Below are 13,165 nucleotides of genomic sequence, written 5' to 3' on the forward strand. Positions count from 1 at the left end.
TAATATTTTCTCAAAACAAAAAGCAATTTATATAATTTGTTTATTAATTAAGCAGAGTTTCTTAATGCATTTGGATTTATGGCGGAGTGCAGCATCCTCTGCTATCATCATTTGAAGCGTTCGATGTTGACAAGAAGGAATTTATTCTGTGAATCAGACTCGGAGGATGCCATCATTTCAACCAGCGTCAATTAACTTTCCGTCATAACAATGTACCTTTGCTTATCTCAATGTACAGTTGGAATAAGGAAGAGAGAATCAAACAAGGCTTAACTTTTGAATTTGATTAATTTGCTAATGAAAAGAAATGCCAAATTCATTGTTTCCATAGTAAAATCTAGCGTCCCATGTTCTTATCTGATTTCACATGTATTTATGAAATCAGATATACAAGACTTTGACATATACAAGAATACACCATAAAGACCTTATTTAACTCACTATCTAAATACTTAACCTGACTTGTAAATGACAAGATGCAACCTTTTCACGAACAAAATAAAAGTCAATTTCTATGTGTTTAGTACGTGCATGATAAACTAGATTTGTCGAGAGGTAGATAGTGCCAATGTTGTCCCACCAAAGAACGGAGCACTAAGGTTGAGGAACACCAATAACAGCCAAGAGAGACAAAAGCCGCATGAGCTCCATATGTTGGAAGCTAGTTGTGATGCCCCAAAATATCAAAATCCTAAAAAGAGAATTTATTAAAAACAAATGCTTGTTTTAAATCAATAATGCTCCATTAATTTTATATAACCATAAAAGTCCTATACTTTTTTTTTTTTTTTGGAGAAAACCTTTATTTAAAAAATAGCTCAAAAACCCAATTTCAGCTTTTGGCCGAACGTTCGTTGGGGGACCACAGAACATTTGAACCTAACCTTTAGTGTGAACGTTCGCCAAGGGATTACTCCGAACATTTGTTGACCAAATTATAACCGATTGGGTATTGATCAAACATTCAACTAACAATTCTAGAACCATTTTGTAATAGTAGTATACCAAACGTTTGAGCATTGTACCGAATGTTTGATGACAGTTTGAAAATAATTATAACTCAATATCCACATCTTCAGCTTTAAGCATGTCCCTTCCTCTATAAATATCACATCTTTCTTGTCCCAAACTCCACCCATGCTCCAGTAATCATAATCCTAGAGGGAAAAGAGATTTTAGAGAGAGAAGGAAAAGATTGCATTCTGTTAAATTTCATCTACAAAAACAAACATATAGCAATAAAGAAAAATAAAATTACATTCCAACAAATAAGATGATAAAGCCTTCTCATTAAGCATCAATATTAATTATTAACAAAATGTAAAATAGATGGAGTTGATTTACATTTATATATTAATTATGCAGGTTAAACGGTGACACATTTATAATTGCTTCTAATCAGGTAGATCGGATTTGACTAAAATTTTAATACACTAAAATCCTAATTTTGCTAATTTTGTATTGTATTCGAGAGTTAAGTTCGCAGATTGCCCGAAAGATTACGTATTTAAATAACCCATAGAAATATCCTTTGAATATTTAAAGAAAGAAAAGAAAATTAACCATAACATTGAGTCGGAATCTACTCCGGCCCATGAACAAGTTAATCGTAGGCCCATAATTAATTAATTCATTTCCTTGGTATTCAGCGTCTTCCAGCACGATTCAATCCGCTGTTGCTTTGACATGACAGAAGGGTTTCTAACTTCCAACTTCCATTGACACAACCTCCGAATTCAGTAATGGCGGAGGCCGAGGCCCCCAAACCGAGGCCACGGCCAATCGTGCGCCTTGGGATCTTCCTCATCGCACACAGCCTCCTCTTAAGGTAATTCTCTTAATCACTCACTAATTTGATTCATTCACTCGCTTATCATTGAGTTGAATCAATCAATCGCTTTCTCCATTCAATTGTTTCAGTGTGGTTTGCTGCACAGCAGGGATTTTGACTCTTCTACTACTGCCAGTTCTCGCCAAGAACACCTACATTTCCGAGAATGCCCTCATGCCAGTTCCTTTTTTTTTGTTCTTTTTTTTCTTTTTCTTTCATTAACTAAATTTTAGCTAAGAATTTTCATTTTCATTTTCCACAGGCTCTGCGAATTCCATGCTCTCTGGTCAGGAAGTGTCGGAGGCAAATAGATTGGTGAAGGATTTAACCAGTCTGGATTTGAAACCTGTGGGCGGTGGCATGTACGCGCTTACTTCAAATTGTAGCTTTTTTATTTATTTAATGTGAATTTCAATGCTACAATTAATTTTGAAATATATATTTTTTTGTTAAATTTCAACCAATATTGAAGGAGGTTTAATATTGGTGGGTTATATTATTTAGACCCTCACGACGAAACGCCTCAAAAAGATTTTGCTGAACTGAGTAGATTAGATATTTGGATTAGTAGGATGTTCTAAGTAAGCCAAGCGGGGTCGTGATGAATTCGATTGTTGGAAAGATTAAGGCCATTTCAATCTAAATGCTTAAGCTCCAGAATCGCCAGTTCTATCTAATTAAGGATTCAACTTAGGACTTGGCACCTATAAACACCTTTTTATTTGCATATGAAACATGGGAATTTATGTATTATTATGCTATATGGTCACCTTGCAGAAAGTCAAAGACTAATAGCAGAATATATGTCTGACTTGGGTGCGAAAGTTAGTTATCACAGGTTTTACCCTCAGTCGAATCAGTTCCATCCGCTGCACTTTCTTTCTTACCCTGGATCTGGGACAATTCGGGAGAACGTCAGTTGTTCATTGCATGGTCTCAACACAGTTGGAATAATAAGAGCACCACGTGGTGATGTGAAAGAAGCTATTGTCTTGGTGACGCCTTACAATTATGTAAAGATTGGTCAGGGTGAGGCTTTATCTCTGGGCATTGCATACTCGGTGTTTTCCTTGCTGAGCCGAGTTACTTGGCTGGCCAAGGATATTATATGGAATTCAAAATATGGAGAAAATGCTGCAGTTGATGCTTGGCTAAGCGACCATCACATGCCTGTCTTTAATGGGTTAGGGGCTCTAAATGCTGAAATGTGTCATGGAAGCAATATTCTTAATAAACTGAAAGACGGCTCTTTCATGGAAAGAAAAATATATGATGGTTTTGGACGTGCTGGGACTATGGCTGCAGCCCTTGTCATTAAGGTTGCAGATAGAAGTGAACAATTTGAGAACAGTCTTAGCATCTATGCTGAGGCATCCAATGGGCAGATGCCGAATCTAGACCTTATCAATATTGTAAACTTTTTAGCTGTTCATAGGCAGGGTTTGCAGACAAAGGTGGAGAAGATGTGGTCTTTACTTAACTGCAAATGGCTGAAGATTTTGGGTGAAATACTCGAGTCACTAGGACATGTGGCTAGAAGCTTAAACCCACAGTGGAAGTTTGGTATCTCAGCAGCAGATTATGTTGAGGCATTGCTACACTTGCAAGTTCATTGTATTACCAGGTATTTTACTCTGCTGTCTGTTCCTTTATTCTATGTAATTTCTCCTTTTTTTGGGGAAATGGTGGAATCTATTGCTATTTATTGTTTCAAATTGAATGGTAAGAAATATTGAAGTGTTTATGTCTTCTCATTTATCTCTGATCCCTATGGTCATTTTTCATACTTACACATTTTCCATCCCATTAGGGTTTGGGTGTTCCCACAGGTCCCCATGGTGCTTTCCGTGATTACCAGGTAGATGCACTTACTCTGAAAATTTCTTCTGGGGTATTTTCGAATGACAAGGTTAAGCAAAACGACTTCCTTCTGCGAGGTGGCCGGTCAGTCCTCATTTACATCTTTCTGGAGTAACATTTATAACTTGTCTTTCCGATTTACTCGACATGTAGGCAAGGGACTTGGATGAGTAGCTTGCCATTATTAGGACTATGTTTTGGACACCAAGACTCTAGTCTGCTGGGAGAAGACTTTGTTGTCTTGAGTTGAATACTTCTCAAATTACCATTTTTTTTTTTCCTTTTTGTTCTTTGCGGGTACGTATCACATATCAATACTTGGAAAAGATTCCATTAATAGGTGTTGTACCTATTGGATTGTCTGTGTATTGCCGTGGCCCTTTCCTACATGCTTGTGGTATCTTTTTTACTATTTTTGCTTACTTTGTTAGAATTTATCTGGAAATATTGCATATTTAACTGGAAAAGAATGGTTTTGTACTGAACTGCGGTAAAGTACCCTAACCTCATAATAAAATTATAGAAAATGTTGATGAGGTTCAGCCTCGCTTGTTGCTCATGGTGTTCGCGGTCCATTTGGGGGTGGAAATTCATGTGATACACAAATACAAACTTGTATTTAATTGTTGGGGCAAGAAAATACTTTTTGCAAGCACGGAAACGATGGAAAGCTCTCTCCAAGCATGTATTAGTTCTTGCTTAATGTTTAAACCTTTCATTGTTCTTGTTTCTAGAATATCCTCTAGTTTTAAAATTGCTACTAATGCGTAAGTAGTATTATTTGGTGAAATCTCTCTTTAATTACTCATTGTTTAGTCAATAATTGGTGGTTTATTGTACCCATGATCGTACATCAAAATTCAAAAGTTTCACTATTGTTGTGTCATTTTGGCTGAAGGTTTTCTTGTTGGTGGATGCAGGTTAATTGAAGGAGTTATACGTTCAGTAAACAACCTCCTTGACAAATCCACTCCTCCAGCCAGTGCTACTGAGAAATTTGGCATCACTTTCAGATCATGTAAATGGCTGAATGCAGCAAAAAAAGTTTTTGTAGTTCACTTGTGGGGTGCTGTTGTTTCATTACTCCCATATTTTGTCTGCCAAATACCCAGTTGCACTCCAACAATCAGCTTTGTAGTCTGGGTTTCACTCTCCATCTTCAGCCTCCTAATCTTGTACTTGATTTTGGGTTTTCCATTTTCCTATGTCAATGCATCTCAATCTCAAAACAGAGATTGGGCTCTCTTGAAATCAGTGACTATCTCAGCTGCCTGTATTGGTTTATGCCTCATGTCAGTCATTAACTTTGCTACAGCTGAAATTGGGGCTTTACTATTAGTCCCAATGTGTTTGATGGCTCAACCTTTGAAGCTTGATGTGAAAACTAGAAGATTGAGGAATTTTTCAAGGGTGGCTTGTAATCTGACTTTGGGGTTTATTGGGTTTCCACCAGCTGCTTTTTTTGTGTTGAAAGGAGTATTTGAAGGTTTTGGTGGTATTAGTGTTGGTTACTTCTGGAATTGGTTGGAGACCATTTGGGCATGGAACAGTGCAACTTACCTCTATATATGTATGGTTCATCTGCCATGCTGGGTATTGTGCATTCATGTTTTATTTCATCCTTGTTGACATGTTTTTGTGAATTTTAGCCTATGTATTATTGATCAATTTGACACACAAATCAGAAGATTAAATGAATTTTGATCTCAATTGTTATTCCTTCTTACCTAAGTTGTTTTCTGTTGATGGTGGGCTGCTTCTAGAGAACTAGGCCCTAGAATTCGAATTTGTTTGATAAAATTGTTTCCTTCACTTTTTTATTTCTCTTCTCAAAATAAAACATTATGCCATGTTCTTCAACCACCTCATATGACATGACACCGTATACACCACGGAGCCTATACATTTTGACAAGCAAAATGCCCCAACATAACATAACATCTCGGAGTTCAAACAAAATGCCAATGGATCGGTCCTTAAAGTGCACAAAGATAAAGAATTCCGATACCCTCGGTTCTCTTTATTCCCCTCTAGGTCCACCTCATATTCATTGTCATCGTCTTCATCATCCTCATTCAGGTAATGCAGCTCTCTGTTGATGTTGGGTGTAGCCATCATTGTCATCTGCATCAGTTGGCCCTGTAGCATGTATAAAAGAAGCAAGAGTATGTTTCATTACACTTATTTCATAGAAGTGTTTCAGATTTAAGTGAGCTTCCCCTTGTTAAAAGGGAATGGAGACTATTAACTTCAAGGATACAATACAGTATTAATATTCACACTTCCATAGTTCCATTTGTTTCAAGTCCGTGAAAGCTGAGACATATTGGATCCTCAGCGATTTCAATGGAAGATGGCAAGATGCTAAAGATTAAAGCCAATGGTTCCCTTCAGATAGTTTCTTATAACTCGACCCATGTAGACAGAATCCAATCCTATTTCTCCACCTTTCCAAAACATTTTAGATAACTTGAGACTTGGCCCGAGCTACCTCAAACCCGATTCGATTCGTGCACCTCTCAAATCGAATCTGGGTCCATATTCTTCAAAATCAAATAGGTTGGTTTGATGCCTTCATGGTCTCTGTTCAAAACCCCAGCTGTTCTTTATACAAACTTTATCCATTAAGGAAAGATGGAATCTGATTCTCCACCATCCCAGCAAGTGACACAATTTTTCCAAGATCCTACAAAAACGATGCCACCCTCCAAAACCACTGCTTTTGCCTACAGAAATTAAAGCAATGGCAGGCAGAAGTGAAATGTGCAGTTGGTGTGGGTTGCAGCCACTGGTGCCACCGGAGGCTCAAACCGTTCAGTGTGCTGCGTGCCAAGCCATCACCCCGGTTCGACCAAATGACCCTTGGGTTCAAGTCCACGACTCAATTTACAATGCAGCAAATCGGTTTAAAAGCCTCTTGAATTCTGCGGTGGCTGCTGCTTCTGTCAATAGCTATCCGGCATCGAACGTGCCGATTAATGGTTTCTATTATCCTAGGCCACCGGGACCCGCGCCGCCATTGACGCCACCTAACTCCCATGGGAGGAAGCGAGCGCTTCTATGTGGAGTGAGCTATTATGGACATGGGAACAAGCTCAAGCTCAAAGGAAGTGTGAATGATGTTAGGTGCATGAGCTACTTTCAGGTGGAGAAGTTGGGTTTCCCCAATGATTCCATACTCATCCTAACAGGTATTGTTAATTACTCACCTCCTATTTTAAAAGCAGCTTAAGCAGATTATATTCTAACATTTATTCTCACATGAAGAGATTTTTTAATACACTTCACATAGTCTTTTTAAATACCAAGAGCATGTTTGAAAGTGCATTTTGATCATTTTCAGTAAATAAAGTATTAAAGATCTACTTTTAATTTTAATTTTAATTTTAATTTTTTAAATGGATAAATTTTTTGTTTAACTCAACTTTTTAAGTACTAAAAGTATATTTTTAAGCTACTTGACGCAATCTCAAATAGGATTTAAGTAATTTATAACGACTCCTTCAAACATTCAATATTAGGAGCAATGTCCCAACCCCAAATTATCATTTGGTTGACAAAAATATCTTTGGTAAAAAGTTTAGAAAACAACTGAAACAAAAGACAAAAAAAAAATCAGAAGAAAACTTAAGTTTAAAAATTTCAATTAAATAAAAATAATAAAGACCAATTAACAATAACTTCCAATAATAAAGAGAAATTAACAATAACTTCCAAAATTATTATTTCATATCCTTGATCCTAAATTTTGGAGGCAACATACAGAGGAGGAGACAGATTCATTTAGGATTCCGACGAAACATAACATCCGAATGGCGATGAGATGGCTGGTCCAGGGGATTCAGTCAGGTGACTCGTTGGTCTTCCACTTCTCCGGCCATGGCTCAAGGCAGCGCGACCACAACATGGATGAGATTGACGGCTACGACGAAACACTGTGCCCTGTTGATTACACGACGGAGGGGATGATAGTTGATGATGAAATTAATGCCACCATCGTTCGCCCACTACCCCATGGTGCCAAGCTTCATGCCATCATGGATGCCTGCCACAGTGGAACTGTACTTGATCTGCCATTCGTGTGCAGGATGAATAGGTGTGATACTTGCTTTATGATGACTACTTTTTTTATTTTTTGAGAAATTTCACTTTTATGTGTTTCGGGTTTTGCAATAATTTCACACATTGGTTAAGATTTTTCGTTAAATATTAACGGGGAAGGCGAACATAATCAAAATTACTCGTGTTTCTATTTTTTTTTTTTTGAAAAAAAAATAAAAACTAAACATTGTTGACTCACGGCTAGCCGTGGATTTTGACTTTTTAATTTTTTTAATTAAGGGTAAATTTGTATTTCCATAAATTTTATAAGGGTATAAGAGACATTTTACTAATTTGACGTTTGATTTAAAACAAAACCCTAATGGTAAAGATGAAATTAAAAGTGGTTGAAAGATGATATATTCACATTGCAACTTTTGATAATTCGAGGTTAACATTGCAAAACGTGACAAATCACTGGGTGTAAATATTGAAGTTTATGTTTTTTTTTTTTTTTTTTATGTGAACTTCCACTTAAACCAAATATATGAACACTTTAGGATTGTGATTTGACAAAGTGATTTTTAAAAACGTAGTCTGGAGTTTAAAATCTCAATTTTGCTATTAAATCTTAGTTTATCCTTTAAAATCATGCGTTTTTTTAAAGACGCACCCCCTTGCGTGCAATTTAAAAAAGTAGATTCTAATTGCAAATTTTGAAAAATGCATTCCCAAAATATACATTCTATGCAATTTGATTTAAAATCACACTCCCAAAAGATACATTTTTTGCAATTTAATTTAAAATTGCACTTTTAATCTATGAAATCACAATGCCAGACACACTATAAGAATCGAAGTCCATTCTTATGTTGGAGTAGGGAAGGATACTACACATGGGAAGATCAAAGATGTATGTCAGGCGTTTATAAAGGAACAAGAGGTGGGCTAGCAATCTCTTTCAGTGCCTGTGATGATCACCAGACCTCTGCGGACACAACGGTGAGTAATTACTACTTGAACATTATTTTTTTGCATATCTTGATATATAGCTAGCTATATATAATCTGAATGTCTAGAACATTATTACTACTCATATACCAAAGGCTTGCAAAAAAAAAAATCTAATATTAAAAAGTTTGAAACAATAATTATGTCATATGTACCTCTCAATGGGATACATCTACCGATAGTGAACGAGTCTACCAAGCTTAATTACTTTCACCAACTAAATGTATGACAAGGTACAGTATCACTATGAAAAATATTGGTCAGAAGATTCTTTCGAATTGGCACAATATGTAAGGTACTCAAGACTCAAGTTGCTACGAATCTTATAATCATAGTGTTTTAGAACAAATCTCCATATATATGCCAAAAAACTCTATTAAAGATTCCTCCACCTTTTTGGGTAAGGATCACTGCACTGCACTGCAATTGGCATGAGTTGTTGCATTAGATGTGATTATCATGACTCTTCAAACCCATAATATTGTGTTCTTTAAGTTTGATACAACATGACACGTTTGAACCATATCCATTTGTAACTTTTACATTCCTTATAACCTTCAAGAAGTCATCTCTCTACTTATTAGACATTGTGTAGGGAAATGTGTCTTGTTTGCAGCTTTGGAAAATTGGTGAAGTTCACTTCTCAAATGCATTCTTTTAAGTCCAAAAGTGCATTTAAGTTGTCTTTCATATTTTGTTCCATGTTGAATCGCATGCCAATAATATTATTGACCACATTTGTCTCTATGTGGATCACATCAAGATTGTGACACAAAATATCCATAGCTCATCAGGACCGTCCGAGCAATCCTTTGTCATTTTCCCATAGCTTAGCGACACATTCAACTCCCTTAGTTGTGTCATAATGTCATTGTTAGTTGGCAAAGTAGGCAAACGATCCATTTCTTGCATACCATCAAACAAGCGCTTATACTTTCTCCGGCTATGATCCATTAGCAAAAATCGTCTATTCCCCATATAGCCAAATTTTCTTCCAAGTTTTAACTACGTAGACCGAATATTACCCATAAAAAAAAGAGATGCGAAATGGCCATTCGTACTCTACCCACAAGTATCACCTTATGTAGCAAAATTATTTACGTCCACATCAAGGTTGCACGGATAACATGGAAGGATTAAATCTAAGAAGGAAAATTGCACGGCACCAACATAACCGGCCAAGTACTTTAGGTAGTACTCATGTTGCCGAAAGGATTAAATTCATCTATTACTAAACCAAGCCTGCCATTGCGGGGGATCTTGGTAGTATGAATCAAATTTCTTTCAGGCTAGACCATCGGTTGGATGCCTTAGTACCCCATCATCTGTGCAACGCTCAACATGTCACTTCATGCGTGAAGCAATCTTTCGATGACATAAATAGTTGTTGCAATCATGATTTCAAAAGGAAATCTCAGAAAGCCTTCGCTGGTTTTCTTTTCGTTTTCTGAAACGAGTCAATCCCATCCATGTTCTGGTTCCACTTCGACTCTCTGCATGTTGCTCAAATTTCTAACCTCAAGCAACTTGCCTTTTATCCAACTCGATCCTTCATGTATGGACTCATTATCCTCTATTTTTTTCAATTTTTTTTCCTTGTCTCATTTTTCCATATAACTCTCAAAAAGAATATCCACCATTAATAATATAAGGAAAAAAAAGATAAAAATCATTCTACATCCCATCTTTCACCTATCTCCATACAGTGGATGGGTGAATTCACTATTGTATATGTGAGACCCACATATGAATCCACAAATCCAATAGTAAATTTCCAAAAGAAATAATTAAAAATATGGTTGGGAGAATGATGTGTAACATATCTTTAAGAAAAATATTAGCATTAGCATCTACCGGGAAAGATGTAAGCAAGAGTGCAATTAGTGATCCTAAGAAAACTACTGCCTTTATGCCACATAATTGAAAGATGTTATTTCATTTGAAATGTTTACCAAAGATAAGGGTTCTTATTCTTACTTGAGAGTTGGCAATTCAAGTTCAAGAGTATGATAGAGAAACTTTGCTCAATTTACTAATCTCAGTTGCTGCCTGTTTTTAGTAGGCTGTCAATAGAGCTAAAAGAGACCGCCTTGAAATCAATACCAAAAATAGTTGTGTTAACACCAGGACGTTTTTTCATATGTTATTTTTTTATTTTTTCACAATTTTAAGGGTATTTTCTTCCAATAAAATTACTAGAGTAAGATTCGACAATGTAACCTATTTAAAGACATGTTTTGGCTTTTCTAGACTTGTTATGAGTGATGCGGGATGAGAAAAGAATAAATTAGTCTTTAATTGTATTTAGGTTTAATATTTTAAGAGTTTGTATTTTGCAATTTAATAATGAGCTTGGTCCATAGTCGGTCAAAATAGGGTTAGAGTTATTTTATAATTAGATAATGGGCTTAGCTCAAAGTCAGTCAAATTATGGTTAAGGTTTATTTTACAATGTCTATTTAAATACTCTGTTTACTCTATGGAGATCAGATTATGATTAATGAAAAATATGTTTTCTTGGAGGCATAATTGTGCTCTTCTTCTTTGCAGTGAGACTCTACCAAAACTCCATTGTTGACCAGTGAGACTCTGATCAACGTGGTTTATTTAATTTTTTATTATTTTTTATCTATTTTTCATTATTCTCCTTCCGTCCTGCGTCAATGAAATTTACGTTAAGTTTGAATATTGTTAAAAAAGAAAAAAGGAAGTTAAGTTTGAATATATGTTTTGGGCTCTAGCTTTTGAGATGGAGTTTTTGTTCATTTTAATCTCTATGTTCCATTAAGTGGTACGCTTTGTGATTGCTCTATATATCTCATAGTAATGTTCCTTGAGCGGTGATTGATTTTAACTCTGTATCTCTCGGGTGAATTTCTTTCGAGTGGTAAGCTATGATCCTTGTGTTATTTTTATCGTTTTTTGTTCGTGTATTCTTTTTCAACAGTATTTTTCGCATGAGAATCTATATAATGGAACCAAACACCCCTTTTTCATGGTTATTGAACGATATGATTCACTATTCACTAAGATATTGAAAGCAAACATACAAGCGGTCCATCGAAAGATATACCCTTTTATTCCTTCAATCACTTTTGTTTGGTATCCGACTTCTATGTGTTAAATCACCAATTTTTTTAAAAGCGTAAGTTTATAAGAAAAAGTAAATTTAATTAATATTCTTAACACTATGTGTAGGCTTTCTCAGGTAAAGTGTCAACGGGTGCCTTGACTTATAGCTTCATCCAAGCAGTGCAAAATGAACCAGGATTAACTTATGGTCGCTTGTTAAATCGCATGCGCTATGCAATTCGTGAGGCCAAAACTGGAATACGTCTAAATGGCCCAATTGCATCTCTTGTTAATAGATTATTATGCATGGAGTTATCACAGGTACTCTTTACTTACTATATGTATTAGGGAATATGATCATCTCTACTTCAAACGAAGTGGATAATATCTAGTTAGTTATAGTGGAGGAGTATTTTTGTTTTTTCATTTTTTGCGGAGGCAAAAATACCATTCCACTACAACTAAGTGGATATTCTCCAGTTCAAATGAAATTGAGAGGATCCTAATTCTTGTATAAGAGCTTTCTATTGATGACAAGGATAAATGTTAAGCTTGTTTGTTTCGATTTAAAACATTTTTTTTTTTTATGTAAAATGTTTTTAACTTGCACTTTAAAAAACACTATAAACTATTTTACAAAAAACATGGGGAATTTTTCGGTTGAGGAAAAATGTTTTGGATTTGTCAAGTTTTCCAAACACAACCAAACATTTAAAAAAACTGAAAATGTTTTATTTATTTATTTATTTTCTAAGCCAATAAGGGAGTGGGTACAAGGATTAGAACACCAAATAAGGGGTGGGCTCCCCTACAATACACCAAAAACGAAAATTATAGTGCAAGAAGTACACATAAATAGTAGGCAATGGGTCATAAATGACCCGGGCTTCTCTGAAAGGGCTGTTAAAAGCGGTTAAATAAGCAAAACTCTTAGACACCTAAAGGTAACCCACGAGCAAGCATTGAACAAGACATCCAAAAGGATGCCGGTGGAAGGAAGGCATTGAAGATTTCCGAGATGGATCTGTCGGAGAAGCAAACTGATATATGGCAACAAGAATCCTCATAAACAAGCCCATAAAAAGCAACACAAGGAATAAATACAATTTTTTTTTTTTTTTTTTGAAATGGGCATAAATACAAATTAGAAAGCAGAAATAATAATCCAAATCCAAAAAATAGCAACATCTGCAAAGGAGTCGGCGAAATCGCACGGGCGGAGGAGCGGAAGGCGACCCGGGGGAACAAGAATGCTGATGAAGAAGGAGATGAGGTGCGATGGTGAGCAGATCTGATAGAGGAAGATAGATTTGGCTTCAAATGAGCCAAAACCGAAACCCAAAACAAATC

At 35.9% G+C, this 13,165-nt stretch overlaps 1 protein-coding gene and 1 pseudogene across 1 annotated transcript; both read left to right on the forward strand.

Moving 5' to 3' along the window:
* Positions 1-1,665: 1,665 nt before the first annotated feature.
* Positions 1,666-5,401, forward strand: LOC132179945 (uncharacterized; annotated as a pseudogene).
* A 1,033-nt stretch (positions 5,402-6,434) lies between these two features.
* On the forward strand, positions 6,435-12,884 carry LOC132178044 (metacaspase-1-like). Its single transcript, XM_059590509.1, has 5 exons — positions 6,435-6,882; positions 7,457-7,787; positions 8,614-8,734; positions 11,942-12,136; positions 12,750-12,884. The coding sequence occupies exons 1-5, from the start codon at positions 6,435-6,437 to the stop codon at positions 12,882-12,884; spliced, it is 1,230 nt and encodes a 409-aa protein (XP_059446492.1).
* The last annotated feature ends 281 nt before the right edge of the window (positions 12,885-13,165 follow it).

This window comes from Corylus avellana, chromosome ca4 (genome assembly GCF_901000735.1).
Source record: "Corylus avellana chromosome ca4, CavTom2PMs-1.0".
NCBI classification, from domain to species: domain Eukaryota; kingdom Viridiplantae; phylum Streptophyta; class Magnoliopsida; order Fagales; family Betulaceae; genus Corylus; species Corylus avellana.

Coding starts and splice junctions, on each gene's coding strand:
- LOC132178044 (XM_059590509.1), top strand. CDS start 6,435: ATGGCAGGCAGAAGTGAAATGTGCAGTTGGTGTGGGTTGCAGCCACTG. Junction 7,788..8,613: donor TTCGTGTGCAGGATGAATAG/GTGTGATACTTG, acceptor ATGTTGGAGTAG/GGAAGGATACTACACATGGG. Junction 8,735..11,941: donor AGACCTCTGCGGACACAACG/GTGAGTAATTAC, acceptor CACTATGTGTAG/GCTTTCTCAGGTAAAGTGTC.